At 53.2% G+C, this 25,632-nt stretch overlaps 8 protein-coding genes across 8 annotated transcripts; 4 read left to right on the forward strand and 4 right to left on the reverse strand.

Annotated features, from left to right (window-relative positions):
- Window positions 1-89: 89 nt before the first annotated feature.
- On the reverse strand, window positions 90-6,207 carry APUU_41482A (MYB DNA-binding domain protein; the record flags this gene model as incomplete). The annotated part of the gene is made up of 2 exons (XM_041704669.1): window positions 90-2,207; window positions 2,287-6,207. 2 exons carry the CDS (start codon window positions 6,205-6,207, stop codon window positions 90-92), a joined length of 6,039 nt encoding a protein of 2,012 aa, XP_041557232.1.
- Window positions 6,208-7,877: 1,670 nt separating this feature from the next.
- On the forward strand, window positions 7,878-8,330 carry APUU_41483S (EthD domain-containing protein; the record flags this gene model as incomplete). Its single annotated transcript, XM_041704670.1, has 1 exon — window positions 7,878-8,330. One exon carries the CDS (start codon window positions 7,878-7,880, stop codon window positions 8,328-8,330), a length of 453 nt encoding a protein of 150 aa, XP_041557233.1.
- A 591-nt stretch (window positions 8,331-8,921) lies between these two features.
- Window positions 8,922-10,105, forward strand: DYS1 (deoxyhypusine synthase; the record flags this gene model as incomplete). The annotated part of the gene is made up of 2 exons (XM_041704671.1): window positions 8,922-9,140; window positions 9,203-10,105. 2 exons carry the CDS (start codon window positions 8,922-8,924, stop codon window positions 10,103-10,105), a joined length of 1,122 nt encoding a protein of 373 aa, XP_041557234.1.
- Window positions 10,106-11,425: 1,320 nt separating this feature from the next.
- APUU_41485S (putative MATH and UCH domain protein) lies at window positions 11,426-15,888 on the forward strand (the record flags this gene model as incomplete). Its single annotated transcript, XM_041704672.1, has 2 exons — window positions 11,426-12,158; window positions 12,209-15,888. 2 exons carry the CDS (start codon window positions 11,426-11,428, stop codon window positions 15,886-15,888), a joined length of 4,413 nt encoding a protein of 1,470 aa, XP_041557235.1.
- A 486-nt stretch (window positions 15,889-16,374) lies between these two features.
- NOP2 (rRNA (cytosine-C5-)-methyltransferase NOP2) lies at window positions 16,375-18,708 on the reverse strand (the record flags this gene model as incomplete). The annotated part of the gene is made up of 1 exon (XM_041704674.1): window positions 16,375-18,708. One exon carries the CDS (start codon window positions 18,706-18,708, stop codon window positions 16,375-16,377), a length of 2,334 nt encoding a protein of 777 aa, XP_041557236.1.
- Window positions 18,709-19,091: 383 nt separating this feature from the next.
- APUU_41487S (uncharacterized protein) lies at window positions 19,092-19,876 on the forward strand (the record flags this gene model as incomplete). The annotated part of the gene is made up of 2 exons (XM_041704675.1): window positions 19,092-19,199; window positions 19,286-19,876. 2 exons carry the CDS (start codon window positions 19,092-19,094, stop codon window positions 19,874-19,876), a joined length of 699 nt encoding a protein of 232 aa, XP_041557237.1.
- Window positions 19,877-20,408: 532 nt separating this feature from the next.
- On the reverse strand, window positions 20,409-23,090 carry APUU_41488A (cell differentiation and development protein Fsr1; the record flags this gene model as incomplete). Its single annotated transcript, XM_041704676.1, has 4 exons — window positions 20,409-20,668; window positions 20,721-22,559; window positions 22,623-22,901; window positions 22,988-23,090. 4 exons carry the CDS (start codon window positions 23,088-23,090, stop codon window positions 20,409-20,411), a joined length of 2,481 nt encoding a protein of 826 aa, XP_041557238.1.
- A 731-nt stretch (window positions 23,091-23,821) lies between these two features.
- APUU_41489A (uncharacterized protein) lies at window positions 23,822-24,944 on the reverse strand (the record flags this gene model as incomplete). The annotated part of the gene is made up of 2 exons (XM_041704677.1): window positions 23,822-24,267; window positions 24,320-24,944. The coding sequence occupies 2 exons, from the start codon at window positions 24,942-24,944 to the stop codon at window positions 23,822-23,824; spliced, it is 1,071 nt and encodes a 356-aa protein (XP_041557239.1).
- Window positions 24,945-25,632: the final 688 nt, after the last annotated feature.

Consider the following 25,632-nt stretch of genomic DNA (forward strand, 5'->3'; position numbering starts at 1 on the left):
ACAATAAAGAAAAGTGTGGGTGAAGAGAATGTCCTATAATACATTGCTCCATACAAATAATTTCCAATACATCGCAATGAGATGCCGATTTACCGATTGTGCTGAGACGGTAGCGGCCCGGGATACGGATTATTCGACCCCTGGCTGTAAACTCGATGATGGGCCGAACCCCCATGCGGCCCAGGCATCGGCTCATTCATTGAGCCTGGACCGGGCGGTCGTGTCTGGAGAGGGTGGGGATTTCCAGGCCCACTTGGTGCATATGCCATCCCGCCCGAGTGACTGGGTTGCAACACAGTCGGAGGTGTATAGGAGCGACCCATCTGTTGAGAAACCGCCCCTGATAAAGGCGCCATTCTTGATCCCTGTGGCTGTGGCGGGGGCGTGTGCCGACCGTAGTGTACCCCGGCGAGTCCCAATTGGGGTCGATGGGGTTGAGGTTGGTGTGCAACCATGGGCTGCACATGGTGATACCCAGGAAGACCACTCGGGTGCTGTTGGGGCGTGCCTGGCATATGCGCAGATACCGGCACGGTCTGCGCCGTTGAGCCGTAGGACGACGTCGAGCTCATCCCCGGGCGCGAGGAATATGAAATATGGCTATTTCGAGGCGTAGGAGAGCCGATGGCCAAACGGTACATGGGACCCTGAGAAGAGATGTCTCGCGATCCTCCTGGAGCGTGGGTATGCGGCGCCGGCGATGGCGCATACATAGAAGTCGGGTATGAAGGACGCTGCGAAACCGTTGCCGGCGGCGGCGTGGGCGCGGGGGACGGAGCATTGAGATTCGGTAACATTTGACTTGAGGGGGTCTGGCTCGACGCAAACGGGGAGTATGGGGTTTGCGGAGCCAAGGTCGTTGACGGGCGACTATGGGGCGGCGGAGGAGCGGAAGATGGCTGCTGGGACTGCTGTGGAGCTCGAGGATCGAAACGTCCTAGCCAATCAGTGTTTCTGGAAGCCCCAGAAGATTCCGAGACTGGATTGTAGGAATACTCTGGATAAGGGCGGGACGGCGGTAGGTATTGGCTCTGTTGTGAGTACGCTGTGCCCTTTTGATGCGAAGCCGAGAGCATGGGTTCTTCTTGCCGAGGACTTGGGTGGGTGAGTGACGAACTCGCAGCATAAACTGGCCGCGAAGGCGAGCTAGCCTGATCGCTTGCGAATCGTTTTCGAGGTTGCGGTTCCTCAGGCTCATCATTCAGAATACTCATGATGTTTGACCTCTTCGCAGGAACCTGGCGAGGTGGCTCTGTGGTCTCCACCGGCGTCAACGTTGGGCGGAGAGGTTCTCTAGGTGGGGATAGCACCGAAGGTGGTTGAGAAACTCCGGCATGCGGCGCAGATAGAGGGTAGAAAGACCTCTGGCCGACAGAGTCACGTCGAATATGAGACATCTCTGGTTCATGCCTTGCCATTCCTTGCACCGGTGATCCTGGAGGCTTCGTCAGGCTAGGGTGGCGCGAGTGTGAGCCATGAGATATGAGCGACGGAGGCTGCGCGTGGGGTTGGGCCAGGGATGACAGGTATGGTTGATGCGGCGGTACGGTTGCACTTTGACCCGGCAGCAAAGGTGATCCGTGCACATCAACGCCCGTTGTTCGAAATCTTTGGCTGTGAAGCGGGTCAATCCTTGTTATCTCAGGCGCAGACGCGGCGACTTGCTGTGAAGAGACGGGGTGGTCGTGAGGTCGAGAAGTTGCATGAGAGGAGATCCCAGGTGCTGGTGCCTCGCGCCTGTCATCTGCAGCAAAGTACCCCAGGCGCGGCCCTTGGATTCGCTGTTGCATCCCAGGCTGCGTATGGATCGTCCGGGAGGTGTCATCGGTCAGAGTCATGGCGGGCGAGTGAGGAGCCATCGGGGCATTACTAGCTTGTGCAAGGGACTGGTATCGAGACATGCTACGTTCCCTCTCATGAAGCGGGCGGGCGTGTAAGGATGCCTGCTGAGAAGTCAGTGCAGCATGTCTGGCCGTGGACGCAATTCGACCATCCTCAACCTCAGGAGTAGCCTCAGTATGCGGCGCGAGCGGCCTGGACATATTGACTGATGAAGGCGTAGCTTCATAACGTCGTTTCGCTGCAAAATTTTGAATCGGCAACGGGTTTGGAGGCTCGCCACGCGCCCTCTTAGTCTCTGCATCGGTAACAATATCCTCAAAGTCTTTCTTGCCAGAATCAAGTTGTCGTTGAAAATAGTTCTTAACCTGGACATGATGGAATTAACCGTTAGCCGGAGTATCTTCCTATTGGTTTTGTATAGTTGGGAGTGGGTCTGTTTCTTACCATTTGAGTAGACTTTGTCTTCATGAAGTTAGAAATCCCCTCAAAGTCACGGCCAAAGTGTGCTAGGAGCAAGGGGAAGTCGCGTACTTCCGGAACAGACCAGTAGCTGGTCGTCTGTGGCGAGTTGTAGTTCGTCTCCGGCCGGACAGCAGCACCAGCAGCAGGTATAATTGTCGTACTCTCTGGCTCTGTGGGCTCGAAAGTATAGATACTATCTCTGGGACGACCGCGACCAGATTTCGACCTCGGGGGCACGTCAGCCCGATCGCCGTCGAGTTGATCTCTAAACCTCACGACACCAACATCGCTAGGTACGTCCATACCCATTTCCGGGACTTCCGTATTCGAGATACTAGCAATTGTTGGGGTTGGTACCGCTGCAGCTGGCACGGGTGGTGCTATTAAAGTTGGTTGCTCCGGCTGTGGCGTCAAGGGGCCTGGCTGTTGTTGCTGTAGCTGTTGCTGCTGGGCTGCCTTGGCCCGGCGACCACCTCGAGTGCCGGCTCCTGCGCGCGCACCTCGTCGACCTGCAGGCTTCTCACCTTGCTCACCATCCTTTGTCGCATTTGCCCGACGGCCATTGGCCGCCTGGTCGACATCGACAGTGGTGTCTCCAAAAGTCGGGGCAGCTGCACGACGCGGACGGCCGGTGTCGGTCACAGGCGTCGGCTCCTCCTCCCCTTCGTAATCAGGTTTCACGACACCCAGATCAGCCATGAGGGCATTGGATTTGGGCCGGGCCGATCTCCGCGCACGGCCGCGGCGACTCCAGCGCTTGTTCAACTTGGCCTTGTATTTAATCTCTTCCTTGGTCAAATAATAATGAACAATACACTGTTTGAAGTCTCGCCCAGGCAACGCTTCCGCAATCTTGCCCCATTTCTTGGGGTATGCCATAAAGGCATCAGTGAACTTTTCGTGCTCTTCGGGAGTGAAGTCGTTGAGCGGTGGCACAAAGCCGAACACATCCATAGCTTGAGAAGGATCGACAATATTATTTGTATCCTTGAAGATAAAAGCCTTGGCCTCACGGGGTTCGAGCATGTCCGGAATAACTGCTTCACGATTGAGATCGGGCTGGGCAGTAGCCTTATTCTCACGGCGCCTAGCGAGTTCCTCTTGTGCAGAAATCTCCGACGCACGAAGGGCATTTTGAAAGTCCAGTTCGCTGTTTCCTTTGTATCGCCGTTCGGAGCGGCTCTCCAGGATGGGAATCGGCGTTACCGGTGGTGGTGCCGGGGGAGGAGTCGGGCCTGGAGTTTCAGAGGGCTTGTGCTTTCCTTTTGCGCGGTCCATTTCCCACACACTCAATCGCCACCGCTTGTAATAGGCCAACCAATCCAAGCGCAGCTCCGCATTCTTTTTAGTGATAGCCTTGCGCTGGTCAACCAGCTCTTTGCGGAGAATCGTTTTTATGCGTTCATGGGTTGCAATGTTGTCTTGGTAGGTATCTAGGTCGGACATGGGTGTAGGAGGCCCCGATTGCAGGAATGGAAGCGTCTCTACAGACACCGCATCGGGAAGCGAGTCCAAAACCAACTTTGTTGATGGCTCATGTTCCTCGATCTTCTTCCCAATTGCTGTAGCCTCAAGGGCACCCTGCACATCCTCTGGTGCAGGAACCTCGTCTGCCGGGGCTGCCGGTGGCTGGGCTTTTTGGGTTTCCGTGTCATTTGCAATCATGCCTAGGAGCTGGATTCGCATCAGTAGAGACACAATGTTCGGATCCTCTAAAGGCGGAGGCGGCATTTCTGCACGAAGGGCTTTCATGTCCTTCTCGAAAATTTGCTTCCGTTCTTCCAAGTACTCCTGCGTAAAAACATTTTCATCCTCCTCTTCATCGCTAGACCTCCCAAAGTCCGGTATAACAACGTCGCCGTCCTCGTCTTCGCCCCCGATCTCGGCCGGTTTGGCGGGGGCCTCAACAGGGAGCGGCGGAGGACTTGCGGTGCGGTCGCGAGATTCGGTGGACGGTGGCTCAGGGGCAGCAGTGATTTCCTGGGCTTTTTGGCCGATTCTATCCTTGATGGCATCGTATCTATTGGCATTAGGGCTCTTCATTTGTTCATCAATGGCCGTTCTCGTGTCACGCTTAATGTCGTCGCTAATAGACAGGCTCCTCTCTTTGACATCAATGGAGTCTCTCTTTGGTGGTAAAGTCGGGCTAGTGGCGGATGGCGGTCGATTGAAGCCCGGCCGAACCCATGGTTTGTTATGTTTAGAAGGTCCACGGGATGGTTGAGGACGTTGCTGAAGTGCCCGAGGACCAGTGGGGATAGCCGATGAATGCATGCGAGGCGATGTGTGGGATCCGGGCGACGCCGATCGTCCCGCTGAAGGAGGTCCTCGAGCTGCTTCTGAGAGTATACTGGTCGAACTCAATTTGCTAGGAGAAGGCTCGGGGGTGGCTGCTCCCTCTTTGGCAACCATGGCTGCTGGAGCGGTGGGTGGGGATAGATCTAAGGGTTTCTGTAGACCAACGGGCATCGTTTGAGGCGGTTTGAATGTCCGTACCGGGCTCTCCTGCTTCGGATGAGCATCATGGGCATCATCACGCTTCGATTCGTTGGTGCGAGAACGCGGTTCCGGGACATGGGGCGGACCTCGATCTGCCTTTGGACCTGTTGGTGGTAGTACTGGCGGCCTTGATGGCGGCTCCTGGCGTTCTTTTTCGGCTTTAACTGGCGACAGTGCTGGAGGGTGCGCATCGGTGGACGGTTTTTCGGCAGACAAATCCGGAATAGGGGCGGTTACTGAGCCAAAAGCTGGCACTTGAGGAGCAGCTGGGGGTGGGGAGCGTTTGTTAACAGGAGGGATGAACTCCTTTGCAGGATCTGGTCGAGAGGATAGGGACTCCAGTCGTTCCACGTCACGCCAGGGCTCCCCCCCGGATGATTTTCGAGGGTGGTCGGCAGTCGGCTGGTCAGAAATCCTGTCTGCCAACGCGGGAGCACCATGCACCGACTGTGCACCGGACGGGATGGATGAAATGCTGGAGTTCCTATTTTCATTTCGGCTCGGGGGTCGGTCTCGCTTCCACAAATCCGTGGGCCTGTCTCGCTCCTCGCGGTCCATACGGCGGTCCAAGTCATCACGGCGATCGAATCTATCACGACGGTCCAGATCGCGGTCTCTATCGCGTCTATCAATGTCACGATCTCTGTCGCGATCCACAAGTATGCGTTCGCGATCACGATCACGGTCAAGGGCACGTTCCCTCTCGCGGTCTCGGTCTCGGTCTCTATCCCGGTCCCACCTAGTGTCGCGTGACCGACTCCGTCGCCGAAACGAATCACGATCATCTAAATATTGCATCCGACCACGGCCGCGCCCGCCGTCCCAATCCCCACGACCTCGGCCACGAATTGGCCCAGCACGGGAATGATGGCCAGCAGAGGGGGGCCCATCGGGTGCTGTGGACGATACTGACAATAGACTATCTCTCGAGCCACGGCGCATTCTCACAATATCTGGATCTCGACCTAGCGGTTCTCTCATATCACGGAAGTCGCGAGGAGGCGGAGGTGAACGCGAACGACCGCGCCCAAATCCAACGCGCGGCTCTCTCACGTCAAAGTCATGACCGCGACGGCCCCAATCTCGATCAATATCGCGGCGAAAGGGCGGTGGTCCATCGCGAGGGTCTCGAAAGTCACGGTCACGTTCTCTATCGCGATCACGGGGGTCGCGGTCCCTATCACGGAAATCTCCACGGCCGGGGTAGCCTCGACCTCGACCACCAAACGGAGCGCCTCGAGGGGTGTCGATCAAGGCCTTGGGAGCCCTGGGTGGCTCGCGCCCTAACGGTAGACCTGCATCGTCAGAACCACGAGGCCCGGCTGGCGGTCGACGATCACCGAATCGTTGGGGAGAACGGTCACGGGGGTTAAACCCAGACGATTGGGGATATCGCGCAGACATCACAGGACCATGCTAGAAGGTATCAGAAGGAACAACCTGGCAGAGAGCCCTGCAGCAGGTTAGTCGTGCACGTCCTCTGTGCGCTATAAAATAAAACAAACGGAGTAACGTCAAAATGGGAAATCGGCTCTGAGAAAAGGTAGGGGGGACCTGGGGAGACGCCAGTCGGCGACCTGCCCGGAGGCTAAAGGGTGTGGGGAACACGTGATCTTGAAATGAAGCCTGAAGCACGGGCCAACGCCATTTCCCAAAATTATCTAATCAGCCCAGCCGAATCGGGAAATTTTGGCAAAAACGCGGGCGAAGCTCGGGACGAAATTGAGCAACGACTTAGCGTTGTTTGTCTCAAGAGTCAGGAGTTCAGATGGAGATGAGCTGAACTGAGGGGAAGATCGATCAAGCTGGCAACAGAAAATCCAAAAATAAACAACTTGTGAAGCCGTTTTCATGGCGGGAGGGTGTTGCGGCCAGTCATGAATGAGACTGGATGCCGTTGCCGTGTGACGAGTGGCAGATCCAAGGCGAGAGTGAACAACGCAGTTGACGAGCAAAAAGACAGGAAATAGAATTTAACAGTGACGCAGTTTCCTTACCTTCCAAATATCCAAGCGCGTACAACGTGTCAAACGAACGCCGGATAGACAGCTGCAAGGAGTTGAGACTGCAGGCGCAAAGAGGTCCACAAACCTTGAACTTGGGTTATTTGCCCCGGGGAGATAGTCTCAATCAAAAATGGTGGTTCACGAGGTTCGAGCGCGGTTAAAATGCGCAAATAAAGGTAAAGAGGAGAGAAAGGGAAAAGAAAATGGCAGAAGGGAAGGAAGTTGCAGAGAAGGGGGAGAAATGAAGATCTCGCTCGGATCATGAAGTGAGGAGCAGCCGCGAGAGTGACAGAGACCACTGACCAGTCACCAGTGCCGTTGGATCCTGAGAGCTGGGATGGATTCCGTTGGCCAGGAGGATTTGCGCCCACCTCATTGAAAGTTTGAAACCGATTCCAATCTTCAATGCGGATCCCCAAAAGGGCCTGCACTAGAGCTAATCGGGGGTTAGTGCCTGAGGCGAGACCCTTGGCTTCAACTTTCAACTTTCAAGGTTTGAACCTTCAAGCTTAGTGACGCCTCAGGCAGTCAAGACAACGCCCCTGCTCGAATTGAGCTAAGCTATATATGGTTAGGTGGGCGCATGGCAGTTATCCTTTCTGCCGTTTTCACCGCCTGCTGCTTAAATCCTAATATTTAATATGGTATAGTGTCTTGCCGCTTTTACGAGTTCTCGCTGCCTGAGGCTTGAGCTGCTTCTGTATAGTTAGTTAGTTAGTCTTGACCTTCAGCAAAGTACTTCTATTTATTGGCCCCCTGTCCTGTATCCTGTCACCAATGCACCTGAGCATCGAATTTCAAGCCCAAAACATGTTCGCCTCATCTATCCAGGCTTTGGAAAAGTAACCGGGCACTCACATTTGCTTTTTCTTCCCCGCTCATGTAGAGCACCCCCCCGTCTTGTCTCGGCACCCGCGTATCTTTCCACTATGGGAAATGCTCTTTTCCATCTTGTCTATTAGTGCTCCTTGCTCAAAATCCTCAACCCCTCATCTGGACCTCCTAGTTACTATCCAGGATTCTCTCTTTCCCCAGTCTCCCCTCTTCAAATATCAAAATACCACCTCAATGACATACACAATCCTCGCCATCCTCTACCGCAAGCCGGGCCTAACCCCATCCCAGTTTAAATCCTACTACGAAATCACCCACGTCCCCCTCGTAAGAGAAGTAACTGGGTCGCATTTCCCAACCGTCTATAAACGCTCCTATCTCCCTCGTGCTCATATCCATGGGCAGGGTGGTATCGATGAGACAGACGCGGATGCAGATACATCGAACACCGCCTACCAAGCCACCACAGCCTTAGCCGGCAGCCCCTCAGATTTCCAATTCGACGTCGTCACGGAGATGGTCTTCGAGGACGAACCTCATTTCAGGGCATTCCAGGTCGCGCTGGATAAGAGCAGCGAGCGGGTTAAAGCTGATGAGGCCGCCTTTTTTGATACGAGTAAGATTCATGTTACGAAGATTGATGGGCCATTCATTTGTGGCCTGGAGCAAGTAGCAAGTAGCGAGTGAAAGGGCCTATGGCATAAGTATATATATATACCAAATGCTTTCGTTACCTCAAAGGTCTTTTTTAGGTTTTTGGTTGTATATAATTTGTCTCGGAGCTACTTATGCATATGTATGCCCAGGAGATCGATTCGCAGGGCGTTTTACTGGGCCATTCCCCAATACAAAAGATACAAAAATCCTTCGTAAGTAGCCGGTGCCGCGTAAGTCCGTTCTCCAACAGAGTCAAACCCAGTCCGTTAACTACCAGTTTCTTCTTGAACGTGGCTATGTCACTGGGGTGTGAGTTTTCTCTTCCTCTACCGAAGTTGATTGAGGCTGCAAGCATAGGATATAAAATTATACAATATAAGCCCTAACTTCTGAACATTGCAGTATCCTGCATACTTTTGTGCAACTTAATGCTCATGTCATAGTTTGGTTACACTCGACCTGGTTGGTCACTATGGAGTGTGCGGGACGGCCCTCAACCTTTGCCTCAGGCAGACAGTTTTTTTTTTCTGGATTTTTCTTCTTCTCCCCCGTCACCCCGCACCACACCTCCAACAAGTCAATCGTTTTCCATTTTGCAGAGCACACTCGCTATTTTTTACAATGTCAAATCAATTAACCAATGCCCCGCCATCCTCGGTCACAGATGCCGTCCTCGTCGCCTCAGAACCCGTCCCCGAGGGCACTCACAAGGTCAGCGGGGTAGACTTTGAGCGTTTCAAGGGCCGCGATATCACGGTCGCCGAGCTGGTAGACAACATGAGATACACGGGCTTCCAGAGTAGTGCTGTTGCTGATGCAGCACGGATAATCAACGACATGGTACCGTTGATCCCCAGGAATTTACTCGCGTACCCTCTGCTAATCGTTGTTGTCATTCATAGCGTGCCTACCGTCATCCCGAAACCGGGGACAAGACTACGATATTCCTCGGCTACACCTCGAACCTGATTTCCTCAGGCCTACGAGACACTATCCGTTATCTAGTTCGCAACCGTCATGTTTCCGCCATTGTGACAACTGCCGGTGGGGTTGAGGAGGATCTGATCAAGTGTCTAGCTCCCACATACATGGGTAACTTCACAGCCCCTGGCGCTGGTCTGCGGGCGAAAGGGCTCAACCGCATTGGCAACCTCATTGTCCCCAATAGCAACTACTGTGCTTTTGAAGACTGGCTGGTACCCATCCTGGACAAGATGCTAGAGGAGCAGGACGCTGCCAACAAAAAGGCCCTGGAAACAGGAAACGAAGAGGATGAGCTACATTGGACCCCGAGTCGTATCATCGAGCGTTTAGGCCACGAGATCAACCATGAGGACTCAGTGCTTTACTGGGCTGCCAAAAACAACATCCCCATATTTTGCCCCGCGCTTACTGACGGCTCGCTCGGGGATATGCTGTATTTCCACACTTTCCGCGCATCCCCTCGTCGTCTTCGAGTCGATATCGTCGATGACCTGCGTCGGATTAACACCATGGCCGTGCGGGCCGCCCGGGCGGGAATGATTATTCTCGGCGGAGGGGTGGTCAAGCACCATATTGCGAATGCTTGTCTGATGCGGAACGGTGCAGAGCATGCGGTATACATCAACACAGCACAAGAGTTCGATGGGAGCGACGCGGGTGCTCGCCCGGATGAGGCTGTAAGCTGGGGTAAGATTAAGACCGATGGCCACTCCGTCAAGGTGTACGCGGAGGCGACCGTGGTGTTCCCACTTATTGTCGCAGCAACATTTGCACGAGCAGGACAATCACCGCCAGCTGGCGAGGAGGGATCACAAAACTAAGACAGGAATATTGCGCATTTCAGTCAAGCAGACGGAATGGAGTTATTGGCACAACTCGGCTGGTCATGCTGCATGAGCTGCAGTCGAAACCCGTATCAATTTTTCGATAACAACAGATTGACTCCACCTCTTAGTCGTCCGACCGTTCTCGGCACGCACTTTCGGAATTTGACAGTTGCGTGGCAAGGGATCTTCCAGAACGTCCCGATAAGGTGGGAATTGGGCGGAGGGGCGGCATACGAACCAGAAAAACAGACTCCAGGAACGAAATTTCTCTTCAACGGTGGACATACACATCCATCCCGAGTTTCCGGCGTGGAGTGCAGAGACAGGAGGGAAAGGCCGAGGAGGGGAACGGGCGCTGTTGCAGGTGGGTGAGGAGGAAGCAGTGGGCGAATCACGAAGGCCGTATGCAGGAAATCGATCGTTTGAGTGGACTGTTCCATGGGTTCGATCGCCACGGCACCGACAAGACGAATGAATGGCATTGACTTCCCGAAGTGTTGCCACGTCCAGATAATCAACACCCATCGCCAAACAAAAGGAAAAGCAAAGATACGTTGGCAGAAGTGAAGTGGGGGTGTTTAGGACTGGCAGATCCCCTGTTGGGCCTGGCAGAATCTAGACGAGATGGGGGAGACGGTGGCAAGGCAGATATCCATAGAGCCAGTCCGGAGGAGGATGAATAAGACATCATCCAGAGCCTTGCAAACGTTGGGAAAGTGGATAAGAGGCCGCGTCCCCAAGAGTTCCAGTGTAGAAGAAGGGCTTCTGTAGGCAGAACCAGCGGTGAGCGTCTCTGATTTGGCTGTGGTACCGCCTCATTCTACAGCCTTACTCCCAGCATTCACTCTTTCGTTTCTCCGGTCTTGATCCGTTTTCTTTTTTTTTTCTTTTTTCTCCCCATCTATTTTTCTCTCTATCTTCCCCTCCTGCTTTGCAACCAACTTCCTCCTCTCGCTGTATCCCTGCAACGTCCTGCTCAGCATTGCCTGAGGACAGAGTTCCCCAGCTTCCCCGTACTGAACAGCCCCCTGATAAGCGCCTTATCGCAGTCCTTCTAGACTCGCGTTGTCCCACTCGCTCTTCAGCTCTCGACTTTCTGCCTGCCTTTCTCCTGCTGCCTTCTGCGTGACTCACACTTCTGGTTTCTGCAGACCTTATTAGCCTGCGTTTCGGAGCTTACTGTTTGCCTGTCGTCGTCGTCTCTTTTTCCTCAGCTTCGTATATTTCCTTCGTTTTGCCCGTTGAGTTTGACAGCCTCCAACTTTACTCCTCATACCCACTCACTCCCGCCGTCCCGCATACTTCTCCGCAAATATGGATTCCAGACTCGACACCGCTGTCACCGTCGAGCAACTCCCTGTTCCCATCCCTCTTGACTCGGACCGCCGACCCGACCTCACAGCTGATCCCGCGGCCGGCTTAATCACAACAGTACAGGAAATTCCTCAACCACCAACACAGACTCTTATCATAGATCCGCCACCACAGGAGCCGGAGCGTCAGCAGGATGCGACGCCAGAAACTACGACCGAAGCTCCTCCAGAGGCTGAAACGCCTCAAGTGAGCGAAGCTTCTCAAGAAAACTCAACTCCCCAGGATAACGAAACTGTCCAAAACACTGAAACGCCTCGTGGGGATGAAGCCCCTCAAGTGAGCGAAGCTTCTCAAGAAAACTCAACTCCCCAGGATAACGAAATTGTCCAAAACACTGAAACGCCTCGTGGGGATGAAGCCCCTCAAGTGAGCGAAGCTTCTCAACAGAATCCAACACTCCAGGATAACGAAACTGTCCAAAATAACGAAACGCCTCGTGAGGTCGAAGCCCCTCGAGAGAGCGAAGCTTCCCAGAACACTGAAACACAAGATTCACCAGATAATGATTCTCCGGCGCCAGAAAATGCGCACGAGAACGCAGACGAGAATGGGGACGAGAATGCAGATGAAAATGCTTACTGGGTCGAGGAGGAGGAGGATACCTCAGTCCCGGATGAGGCTGAAATGAAGGAGATTGAGTCCCAAGCGGAGACCGACCGCAGTGCTTTAGAGCGTGAGTTATCCCTCATGATTTCTCACATCCATTATATCTAAACTGTGCAGACAATTATTGGGAGAAGATTTTCCACCCCGTCGTTGACGACCCGGAGTACGTCCCGATAGAGAAGGCCCGCCTCACATGGAAGATCAAAGGTGTGCGGGGTACCAAGGAAAGCCCCAACCGTGTTAAAATCCTGCGATCTCCTCCGGCCTATATTGGTGGTTACTGGTGGACGATCAAGTTCTTTCCCCGTGGAAACAATGTTGGATCGTTGAGCGTGTACATTGAATGTTCAGACACCATGCCGAACGCAGACGACACTCTTCCGGAGACAGAGTTCAAAGTCTTCCGTGGCCCTGCAGATGCAGAACTTGATGCCGGCACTCCCGATTTGGACCTTAAATTCGACAAGAGCGAGAATGCTGAAGCATGGGCAGAGATGTTCAAGGCTAAGTATCCAGCGGCCGCGAACCAGTCAGAGCCAACCAAGGATACATGGAGAGTGTCGGCCCAGATCGGAGTCATCGTCTATAATCCCGCCGAGCCTCACACGGGCTGGCCACAGTCTTCCTGCAACCAGTTCAACCCACACAACTTGGATTGGGGGTGGACCAACTTCCACGGACCCTGGGACCAGATTCACCGACGCCAGCGCGGCAATCGCCAGGCCCTACTTCGCGATGACACATTAGCATTCGATGCGTACATTCGCATCTTCGACGATCCGACTCGGTCACTCTGGTGGCACCCTAGTGACTCTGAGCCGACTTGGGACAGCCTTGGGTTGACTGGATATCGTCCTCTGGGTGACTCAATCATCAACCACAGCGCGGATGTTGCTGGGCTCGCGACACTACTTCACGTCGCTCCATTCTGTAAGGTCATTCAGAACGTCAATGTCCTGGAACACCTCACGAACTGCGATGTAAAGCCCAAGCCACTATGCGATGCACTGCAGAAGTTCCTTTGGCAGCTACGCCAGCGAGACCAGTCGCTTCAGTATGTAGACACAGACATGATTACAAGCACACTGCGTAACCTGCACGAGGGTTCCACGGATGTGTGCGAGTTCTGGGAGCGCTTACGCCGCTCTTTGGAGCTAGAACTCGCGGGTACACCTGCTGCAAAGGAACTTGCTCAGATATTCGATAGTCCGTCACCCGACTCTCTCTCTCTTCCCGCGGACATCCAAAAGGACGCTGTTCACACTATTCCGAAGGACTCCAACTCGCGAATCTACGTTCCAGCCGACCAAGTCAAGTCTACGAGCGAAGCCTTCAGCCATTATTTCGGAGCCAAACCCGGGCGATGGGTGCTCCCTCCAGTTCTGCACCTCGAACTGGGCCGTCAGACACTGGACAAGGCTGCTCGACAATGGCGCCTCCTCTACAACAAGGTCGACTTGAACGAGGAGCTAGATCTGTCACCTTGGATCCTAGATGGTCAGCACGGGAAGTATGTCCTGTACGGATACATTGTCCACCGTGGCCGGCGCACATCTGGGAAGTTTTTCAGCATTCTGCGTCCAGGTGGACCGGGCGCCAAGTGGCTCGCTTTTGATGATGGCAGTGACAACCGGGTCGAATGTTTGACTAGAAAGACGGCCCTGGGCCCACACCTTGGCCTGGATCCGGGCGAGACACCAGACCACAAGTCCGGACACGATGTGGCTGTTGCTGTCATGTATATCCGCAGCGACGTCATCAAAGACTTTCTACCCGGTCCTCAGGGACAATGGGATGTTTCGGATGAACTTAAGGAATATTACCAAACCGGCGACGTCAAGCTCCCAAACAAGACTGGCGGTGAGACAGAGAGCGAGAACATCAAGGTCGAAGTGTACTCCCTCAAGAAGTACGATCAGCTCAGCAGTCTATTCGACTCATACGATCTTATGTCTCAAGCCAAGGCCGCCGATAGCGTCATGTATTTGACTGTGCCCCGCTCGACAAACCTCATCGACGTCCGCAAGAAGATCGGGCTCTGGGCATCTTCACAAGCCGAGACTGAGATCAACCCAGAGAATGTGCGTCTTTGGCAGATCGGTCATACCCGTGAATGCTTTGGGCCTACACTCGCACTTACGCGTATCTCTGATCTCACAGCAACCCTTGACCTCCCACTGAACCCTGTTCGTTACTGGTTGCAAATCGTATCAGATGGGGATGCTAAGTACTTTGCGATGCAAGACCCAGAACCGCCGGTTGAGGTCAACTCCAAGCCTGAGGAAGCTGTTGCTGAACGTTCTGATTCCGAGACTTTGGACAATGCCCAACCGGCCCCAGCTACTGAGAGCGCTGAGCCTAGCTCTTCCAGCTATTTGCCCGAGGTCTCTCCTGCCAACGAGCGGGGTCCGCTTCCTTCACAGTCAATGGAGCAGCCTACAGCTATCGAACCGAGCACAGATATTATTGAGAACACAACACCAGTTGCAGCTGAGGTCTCGGAGGGTGGGAGGGAAGCCCACCCTAATGATGCGGTATCTGCCGAACGTAACGCAGTCCCAGCGCCCGTTCAGTCCGTTCAGTCCGTTGAGCCCGTTGAGCCAAACACTGAGCCAAACACTGAGCCAAACACTGAGCCAAACACTGAGCCAAACACTGAGCCAAACACTGAGAATACCGCCCAAACTGCAGAGTCTCAACAAACCGATATTTCAGTAGGCGCAACTGGACCTGAGGAGACCATATCAGCTGAGAACGATGCCGTCATCGCGGCCATCATTGCCGCGGACGCTCAGCAGCTAGATGAACAACAGCAGCAGCAGGCTCAACCCGCCGCCGCTGGTCAAGAGGAGCCATCCACATCCGAGCAACAAACAGACACTCCGACCGAGGAACAAACCGGGACCCCCGCTAACACTGAAGACGCCACACCCCCAGAGCCGAAGGTAGTCCTACCAGTGGAGCACGTCTACTACTACATCCAAGTCTTCGACGTCGAATCTCAGTCTCTCCGCACCATGGGCTCGTTCTTCTCCCAGAAAGAGGACACCATCAAGCCCGCCATCCGCAAGCATCTCGAATGGCCCGACACCAAGGACTTCCAAGTCTGGCAGCGAGTCGACGGAACTGAAATCATGACCCTTGCGTCAGCAGAGACATTCGAAATCAGTCCACCGGACGGGACATGCTTCATCGTTGGTGACAAGCTGAACAAAGAGAAGCGCGCCCAACTGAACGAGCGGGCCCTATTCCCCACTCCTGACAAGCTAGTCCGTTACATCTGGGCCGAGTCTCGTAAACACCCAATCAAAGCCTTCACGGGAACCAAAACCACCGACGTCACGTTCACCTCGGACTTTTACAGCGGAGAATTCATGAAGGGTTATTTCCACGGGAAGGGCAAGCACATCTCCGACTCCGCCGCAACGTACAATGGCGACTTCGTCCTTGGCAAGCGTCACGGCAAGGGTTCAATGGAGTACCCAACCGGCGATGCATACGATGGCGACTGGTACGAGGACCAATGCCACGGCCAGGGGACCTTTGTCGAGCGCAAGACTGGCAACAAATATGTCGGCGGGTACAAGGAGGGCAAGCGCCACGGCAAAGGAATCAGCTACTGGGAGGTTGCAGACGAGGAGAAAGACCTGTGCCAGATTTGCTTCGGCGAGGAGCAGGATGCTCTCTTCTATGACTGTGGCCATGTCTGCGCTTGTGTGACATGTGCGCGACAGGTGGAGATCTGTCCGATTTGCCGGAAGAACATCATCAGTGTTGTCAAAATCTACCGCACATGAGCGCAGCGATTTCAGCTCAATTCGATTCGATTTAGGGAGCGTTTGGCTTGCTTGGGACTACAGATTGGAATTGATTATTTCGTTCGTTTCTTGTTTCTTCTCATGATTGGTGCAGGTGCAATCATTACTTATTACTTAGTTGGTTAATCTTTGGAGAATAGCGGCATACCCTGGAAGCTTTTATCATGTCATGTCACCCTTGTTTACTCTGCTTTTGATCCCTTCTTCTCTTATTTATGTGAAGGCATCGAATATTAGACCCAATATTCAGCGAATTTGACTTCTTTGAACATCATCCTCATTAAGCTATGTTACGCTATGTTACTATAGATCATCAAATCTAAAGCTCCAACTTGGGTAAATATACCACGGAGATTGAATGAGACACAGTTGAAGAAGAATTGCTTTTTATTTCACCATGCTATACAAGACCATAAACAGATAAATGAATTATGTATCATATCACTAGGTATCAACGCCATCCCTTTATTTACTTCCCTTGCCCTTTACCTTGCCCTGTTTCTTCTCCTTCTTCTCCTTGCCCGGACTACTGTCAGTAGCCTGCTTCTTGGTCTTCACCTGCTGCTTCTCCTGCTCTTGATTAGACGGCGGGGTAGAAGAAATAGCAGCGTCAGAAGACTTCTTAGTCTTCTCCTTTTTCTCCTTCTTCTCCTTCTTAGGCTCGTCCTTCTTTCCCTCTTGCTGTGGCTTGGGCTGCTCGGCAGTAACAGACTTCTCGGCTTCCGGTTTTGACGCTGGCGACTCGTCAGACTTTGTCTCCGTCTTTCCTGCTGGTTCCTTCTTCGGCCTGTTCAGGACCGACTTAGGGTGGATACCCTTGCGGCGGAGGCGCCTCCGCTCGGCGCGTTCAATGAGCTCCGCGTCCTCCTCCTCGTTCTCTTCGAAAGGACCGAATCCATCGCCCGTGTTTCCATCCTCGTCAGCGACGGGTGTCTTGTCAGCACCCTCGTCGCTGTCATCCGTTGTCGAGGCTGAGGACTTAGGTCTGCGGGTGCCTGTGGCACTCTGATCCTTCTCACCGGGCTTCTGCACCGGTGTGGGGCCAGTCTTCTTCAACTTACACACGAAGAAACCGTCGACGTTCTCGCGGTGCGGGAAGTACCGTCTTGTCATGGTCATCTTCGCATCGAAGTGTTTACCCATGTAGTGCGTGAAACCAGGGGTACCGAAGTCGCCGAGTCCGGTGTCGACGAGCTTGACGTTGGGGCGTTTCTTGAGGATGTAGTTCACGACAGCCTCGTTTTCTTCGACTGTGACGGAACAGGTAGAGTAGACGACATAGCCACCGGTCTTGGAGGAGTGGTCGACGGAGTCGATGGCAGCGAGCAGCAGCTGGCGCTGCATGTGCGGAATGGCGAGGAAGTCGCGTTCGGTCTTGTTATTTTTGACGCCGGGGTCTTTGGCGATAACGCCTGTTCCGGTACAGGGGGCATCGAGCAGGACGCGGTCGAAACCACCCATTGCTTTGGGGAAGGCAGTTCGGGCGTCGAGGTGTGTCACGATTGTGTTCTTGCAGCCGAGACGGTGGATGTTACCGATAAGACCCTTGGCACGGGGTTTGCTGGCATCGTTGGCAATAACGCAGCCGGTGTTGCGCATCAGGGCGGCGATATAGGTGGTCTTACCACCAGGAGCGGAGGCCATATCGAGGACTCGCTCATTCTCTTGAGGCGCGAGGGCCATGACGGGGAGGAATGAAGAGGCGGCTTGGAGGATGTAGTGACCTGCGAGGTATTCTGGCGTGGCACCGAGGGGTACAGCGGATTCAAACACCTGTAGACCAACCTTCGACCACTTCCCGACGGGTTCGAGGACGACACCACGGTTGATCAGGGCTTGGGCGAGAGACCTTCGGTTCGTGCGGAGGGTGTTGGTACGGATGACAACAGGGCGTGGGGTTTCGTTGGCTTCAAAGAATGCAAATGCTTCCATGGGCGTGAAGAGGTTGAAGAGCTTTTCGGCGAGGAATGGGGTGTATCCGTAGTATGTGCAGATGTCGTTAAGGAGCAGCTGAGTGTAGTCGGCACGAGACTTGCTAGGTTGGCCGAGCGCCTTCATGTCGCCCAAGATGCGGATTGTCTCTGTGATCCTTGTCCGGAGCAACTGGAGGTTAGGGGCCAATCCTTCTCCGTCCGCACCTTCAAACACATCCGTACGGTCACCGGCGATATTTGTCTGCATCGCAGATTCTTGCATCTCAAGCTCTGCCTCTTCCTCTTCCGCTTTCTTTTGTTCATCCAATTTCCGAGATAGACCAGCAATGTTTGCCGCCGTTAACTTCTCTTCTGCATCAGAAAAGTCTTCGTCGTCTGAGAACATAGCCTGTCGTGGGTGGTCGTCTTCATCTGAATCGACCACAGAATTCTCCTCATCCTCGTCATCATCGCTCCCAAACCCAAACTGTCCTTCAGCCTGGCTATCCATAGACCCCTCGCTAATACCATCCAAATCATCAAACTCGTCCTCATCTAGTCCCTTTCCGTCAAGATCGGACATATCCTCATCCTCATCATCTTCCGATTCGGGCTCTGGTTGCTTCTGCACGACCTTCTTCTTATCTTTGCCGCTAGTCGCAACAGCGCTTTTCTTCTCCTTCCCATTGACAGCAACCCCATTGGCCTTCTTCTTCTTCTGAATATCTTTGACTCCATCTTCCTCGACATCGCTGCGTCTTCGCTTCTTGCCAGCGTCCGGTTTTGATTCTGAGTCGCCGGTCTTGCGTTTTTTCAGCATGGTGATTTTTGACTCATCAAGCGGGGCCGGAGGGCCCTGCTTCTTCATACGGCGACCTTTACCCATTGCGAAACAATATGCGATGTAGCAATGAAATCTTTGTTGTCCCGTCAAGCTGGGAGAAGATTTCAACTTTTTCTTTTTTTTTCTGCGCCGAATGGGCGGTGGCAGGCGGCAGTAAAGTCTCAGTTGTCACGGCGGTGTAGATGTCCGGCTCGTCCAGCCTCCAGGTGGGTGTGCTGCTGCCTGAGGGCTGAGGCCGCACAACCTAAAAACCCACCGGGAGCTTCATCACCGCCCAATTAGGTAACTCGGGCCTCTGGCGCAACATTACCTATTATTGTATCACTTCAACCTCTTCCGTCGAACCACCTGCCCACTCTTCCGCACGACAACATATAATCTCCACAATACCAAATCGAATCTCGATTTTACTACAGCCGGCGACAATGTCCGAACTGGCATTCACAAAGTCCTTCCTCTCAACGCTTGACTCCCGCCCGGTCAAGCTTCGAGCCGACTATGTCCACGACCAAGGACAGACACCTCGTACTCCTGTAAGTAATGTCCTCGCCCGTTTGCGCTACTTCCAATGAGCAGATACCGAAAGCCGGGACAGCATGCTAATACATAAAATAAACAGTATGTCCTCCCCCGCCTACAACCCCCACACCCCTCCATGCCCAAGAAGACCGCAACCAAAGACGCAAACCCCGGCTCATCCAAATCGATCACGATCACACTGAAATCCGCCCGGAACCCCGTTCTTGAAATCACGCTGCGCAATGCCCCGCTGGCGACGACGAGCGTGTCCGATCTGAAAGATGCGGTCCGGGAGCGGATTGTCGAGACCAGTACAGACAATAAGGTTTCGTTGGAGAAGATTAAGATTCTATATAAGCGGAAGCCGGTCAGTGGGACAGGAAAAACTGTTGCGGATGTTGTCAGTGACGCTGGGGACGAGGAGCTGCTCAGTGGTGGGAAGGGTGTGGAGTTTGGGATTATGGTTATGGGTGGTGCTAGAGTTGTTGAGGGGCAGGGTGAGAAGGGAGAGGCGGAGAGCAGCGGAGAATCTACGGCGAAGGCTGCGGTTGGTCCCAGTGGTGAGGCTTTACTGGAGACGGAGCAGTTCTGGGGTGACTTGCAGGGATATTTGGAGCAGAGGCTTAAGGATGAGGATGTTGCGAAGAAATGGACAGGACTGTTCAAGGATACCTGGACTGCCAGGCGGTGATTTTCTATTTCCCCGTTATTAGTTGTGATACCTAAATATCAAATCTTGAGATGTGCATCTAGTAAACGACTAGGTATATAACCTAGACTCTAGTCGGCGTATATTCGCATCAATTGATATCATATCGACTTTGGAAAACAGAGGATATGTTGCGAGAGGAGAAATAGACATCAAAAAGGTAATATAATAACATGCATCCCCTGATCATATTCCACATGGACGGGCTTCCTGTGCAAAGGGGGAAAGAATAACAGGACATCTTGGTATACGTAGGCATCGGTAACGGTGCACTTTAGTTCGACAGCGACCATCAAGGAAAGGTACAAAAGAAACATGAAGAATAGAAGAAAAAGAAGTTATAAGGACATGAGTAATAGAAAGGAACATATGCCAGGTAAGTTGACACCGTTACAAATGCTCAGGAATTTGGCCAATCGCTCAATCATTTCATGGGTCCAAAAGAACATGGCATAAGAAAAGTCTCAGCGGGACATCTGAATCAAAATCATACATCAACAGCAGGCTGCGTCCATTATCTGGAGAACACCTTGACGACCCCATCGCCGCCGCCACCGACGACCCATCGGCCATCGCGACTCCAGATGACGGAACAGACACCTTCGCCGCGCATCAGACGGTGGCTGGTAATTTCTTGGGTGCAACTTCGTTTTTCGAGATTCCAGAACCGTAAACTAGCGTCATGGCCGGCAGACACGAGCTCGCGGCCATCAGGAGAGAGAGAAAGCGAAGCAATGGCGGCAGGGTGTGCTAGCATTGTGTAGGTACATTGTCCTGCAGAATTATTAGTTGAGTGGCTTTCAAAACGATAAACAAAATTACTTACCGCTATTGGCATCAAAGAAGCGAATATATCTATCTTCGTAGCCACTGATCACAACACCCTCCACGGCACTTGAGCCAGTGGCACCGTGGACAACTTCTTCATCAGCCAGCGTGCGGCTAGGATCAAGACCCGCCGACCCATCGAAACCAACGGTGGTCGCAACAACGGAATTAACGCCCGTCGATGGAGTCCCATCATACGTCTCGAGGCTGGCCATGCCCACGATCTCTTCACCCGTTCTAGTATCGTACACAAGAATCGACGCGTCCGTATAGGACACCACGAAATTGATACCAGCAAGAGATAATGGGCTAATACATGTCGGCGAAGGTGATTCCGTTCGGACAATCTGTCGGACCATGGTGTAATGGAACGGTGTCGTTGTAGCCGTGCTGGGCTGTGGCGACGACGGGAAGTTTGACCCGGAGGAAATTGAATTGGCACGTCTGCTGCCTCCAGCTCGCCGATTTCCGGCTTGCGGTGACGATGATTGAGGCGGCGCACTAACCGCCCATATAACTATTTTGCCGTCTGAAGAGCCTGAGGCGAGAATGACTCGGTCCGGCCCGCCGTAGTGACTAGAGGAGTCGCCAAATATAGACCCTGCTGTCCCAGGAAGAACACAAAGACCCCAGACAGCATTGGAGTGGCCATCCAAAGTAGCCTTGGGATCAATCCTGCCCCGTTCCCAAACACGTACGCTGGCATCCTGTCCACCAGAGAATACCCAACCGTCTCCGATTGTGCGACCGCCGTTCGAAAAGTTCTGGGACGGCGAGCATGCAGCCAAAGAAGTCACAGCACCAACGTGTCCTCGGTGTGTAAAGTAGCTCGTGATATCCAAGTCACTACTAGCATTTGCTGCATGGCCAAAGGCTCCGTAGCTTGCTGGAATTATCCACCTTTTGATCGTGCCATCATCACTGCAAGTGCATATCTCCGGTTCTGACGGGCTACCGCCACCAGTAAAGATCACTGACCGCACAACATCAAGGTGTCCTCGTAGGGCGAACCGAACTTTAAAGTTAGAGTCCTGCTTCGGGCCAGCTGCGGTACCTAGATCAACGGAACCCTCACTTTTCCGGCGAGCACCAGAGCTTTTTCTTCTATGAGAGAGCGACCCGGTCCTTGCGGGTGACTTCTGTCGGACAAAGTTCGCATTGGGAAATGCATCAACGTCGGGTCTTTGGGGCGGTAGGGATTCAGGTGGTGCTACTTGGTCGGTGGGTTCATCAAAGTTCCAGCCATCGGCATCGCCACTGTTATCGGCTTCGTCGGTTTGTTGCGGTCGTGAAGCATCCTCTGCTAAGACTTGCGGCCCATACCCATCGTACTGCCTTTCTGGCCCCGCATGTTCTCGGACAGAGTTCTCCAGAGTCTGTTTGCTGTCATCCATAGCTGTCATCTGTATTGGTTGCTGCTCCATAACCCGCCTATCGACAACGTCTCTCGAGGTGGCTGGGAGGCTGTACTGGCTCGGTGCACGAGATAGTCCCATGTTCTCCGGGTACTGTCTAACAAGAGGCTGATGGTTTTGCATGGGGGCCTCGCGTGCCATAAGATTGTTTGCCTGCTGTTTTTGCCGTTGTTGCTGGAGATACACCTCCTCTATGCTTTGTTGGGAGAGCTGTTGGTTCCCATAAACATGGTTTGAGAGCTCGAGCTCGCCGAGATCGGGGGGCGGATGCGCGGAGGGAATAACATGATACGCAATTTCCTGCGAGCACTTGGATAGGTACAGTCGTGACTTGTCGCGTTCGTTCTCTTGTCGGTATTCGTGTTGATTTTCAGCGTTGGGGTCGAGATCTCCCGAGTCGCCCTCCAATTTCGGTCGTTGAGCTAGAAGGCGGAAACAAGTCAGCGGTGAGCTATGAGAACAATTGTGCATAGGGAAAAAATCACATTTTAGGGAGTTAATGCTCTCTCGAGCAATTTCCTTTGGGTCCCGGAGGTCCTCCACAGCCTCGTTGTTTGTAAGCTTTTTGACCTTCTCGCGTTCCTTCTTCAATGCAGCTTCCAGAAGCCGAACGTGCTTCCCCAGTGACTCGTGCATTCGCTTGCTAGTTCGCACATCGCCCTCGAGTTTTCCTATCCGAGACTTCATCTCTGCGCGCTCAATCTCCCAGGCGTTGCGATCCCGCTCGTGTCGGTGCCATTCTGTCTGGAGGAAGCGCATGACACCTAACAAATCGAGGAGTAATTAGCATTGCGAATTGGATTATTTGACATAAATGAAAACACCAATTTCTTTCGCGCGAGGAACCTACCTTGCAGTGTGTACTCCGTCCCCTGAAGTCCGCCGTTCGCATCACCGCCAGGGCCGACGAACCCTCCACCCCCAGACATGGCGGAGGGAGATTGCCAAGCCATACAATGCGAAGCTGAAGGAGCGAAAAAAAAAAAAAAACAATTATGACAAAGCGGTTAAGGTAAGCTCGCGCGTAGAACTCCCGAATGTGGGAGGTTCAGGTGGTCGAGTCGGGAATTGGTGTTCGCAGCGGTAAGTGTTGTTGTGAGCGAACAGCAAGACGGCAGACAGCGGCAGGAAACAATGTTCCAAGCCGTGCCAGCACTAGAAAATGAGCAACAATAGAGATATATTAAGAGGCGAGAAGACTCGATCGAAGCGAAGAGCAGGAGTCGAGCTGTGCTGTTGGTGCCGAGATGGACTGGACACTTGAGCGCGTCTGGAGGTCTCCTCGCTCCAAAGTGACCGCCTCCGCTGGCCTCTCGTTGGCTCTCGTAGCCGCCCACGCGAGTGTTGCCGCTTTTAGCGCTGGGATTGTTTGTCGTTGCCCGTCAGGGGTTTATCGCTTGATCGCTAATTTGACTGCCAGATGGAATCTTCACTGCCGGAGAAGGTTCAAGCAACGTGCATTGGAATCTGGGCAGGCTTGGTAAAAGTCGACCTCAACGTGGATCCCCACTTTCCCGCGAATCATCACCTCACAAAAACTACAAAGTACTTCACTGGGCATTACGCTATATACTTGTCCTTCTTCTCTTCATACTCTTAGAAAGCTAACTGGCCGTATGTCAAATACGAACTGCTGAGTTCACACGCGTGGGTACTTCATAGATTCCATCTAGGATAAATAGGTCTATAAATCGAGGCTTTCTTCACAAACATCGTCTTCGCCATCCCTTTCCTGTCCGTAGAGTACCTCGCATACACCCCCAACCGGAACATCCAGAACCGCATCCGTCCCCTCGCTCCAGATCTCTCTCCAATTGACTCGCCGGTTTTGCGGTCCCATTATCTGATAAGAGGTTGCGCCAGGACGCATCTTTGCAGCACCGCCGGGCCGCCGTCTGCCCTTCCCGTCGATGACTGCTACATTTGCCACTTCATCCACGATATTCTCTACGCTGTTCATTGGTAGAGTCAGATACCCCGTATTGTAAGATGCCAAGGCGACATAAATATAGATGATCGACATGACGAGCCAAGAAGGAAACGCCAACGACCACCAGCGGTTCGGATAATAGTATATGCCAAGTTGATGTAAAAAGGGCGATGGGAGGTATGACCAGAGGATATATATCACTGTCAACAATCGTTAGCATTGCGAGGCCATCGGAGCCATCATTGTACTCACGGAATGCTAATGACGACGCAAGGTAGAGGACGAAGCCATAATATTCGTAAGTTGGTACCTTGGGGCTTGCCCTAGGCACAGTCGTCGCCCGTCGTGCTGATATTGCGACAGCAGCTTCAGTATCATTGGGCGTCTCCACATCGGAACTGTCAGGAGTAGTCGGCCGCGATGTAGTAGTAGAAAAAGGAGGTCGGAGTAAAGACGTCAACGACGGGGATGGCGGTAATGGTGTGGGGGGTCTGTTGTAAAACGGCGGCGCAAACGCGTTAGGTCCGTGAAGCGAACTTGCCGACTGCCGGAAAGGATGGTGCATCGCAATGCCATCCTCAGGCGACTGCTCGTCGTTCGAGTCCGTGGAAGCATCTGAGAAAGACTGGTCTTCCAGGGAATAATGGGAGTGAAAATCCATATCATCCCCCGCTTCGATTCCGCGGTGGGTAGGGGAAGCTACATCCTGCTCATCGTCGTCGGGGTAGCTATCACCTGGTGTTTCTCCGGGTGTTTCTAGCTCGTCAGGTAGAGGGGGGAATGGTTGTTTCTGTTCAAAAGGCGAAACTACCGGGGTAGCATCCGAATCATCCTGAGCGTAGAAATCTCCCTTCTGCTCCGGGCTCAGAAGGGACATCTTCAGCGGAAATTCGAAACAGAGGGGTGCTCGCCATAAGGAATTGTTTATCCAAGTGTCAAGTGTCAGGGGAGTTTGGATTGGCCGTCGCGGTGCGTTTATGCCGCCTGTCACCGCCCGAGCCTTCTCTCTCTCTCGAGCTGCAACATCACTCACCGACCTAACATTCCTGCCGTACTAGGTACTTTTGTTGCTCTCAATGGTTTATGTCACCGTGGCATATAACTAACTAAATTAACTCCTGGCACATATTGACCTTGTTGCTGCCAATGTTTCTATTGACTAACTATCAGGAATGCGGAAACGCTCTCTAGTCTCAGCGATATATATCACGTCCGACAATCATGTCGATATTGACGATTCCAGTGAAGGGACAGTCCTTCACCTCTCAGAGAGTTTTCCACAAATCATAGCCACCTCTAGGGGGATGATCGTGCAGGATGAGGATGCTTGGGGAAGAAGCGCAGCTCACCGGACTGGACTAAACATGCAGCGGGTTCTCTTCTCCGGCTGGCCATTCTGCCCTCCATTATGCCATCGTTCGTAATCACTACGTATTCCACTGCTTTCACCGCTCCTCGTGAATTTAGTTCGCGTATAATTCTTGACAATTCGACTCTGCGAACCTCGGATCTTCAAAGTGTCCAGGATCAATGGTAGATCGCGAGCTGTCCTTCCAGCAAGCATT

This window comes from Aspergillus puulaauensis, chromosome 4 (assembly GCF_016861865.1).
Source record: "Aspergillus puulaauensis MK2 DNA, chromosome 4, nearly complete sequence".
NCBI classification, from domain to species: Eukaryota; Fungi; Ascomycota; class Eurotiomycetes; order Eurotiales; family Aspergillaceae; genus Aspergillus; species Aspergillus puulaauensis.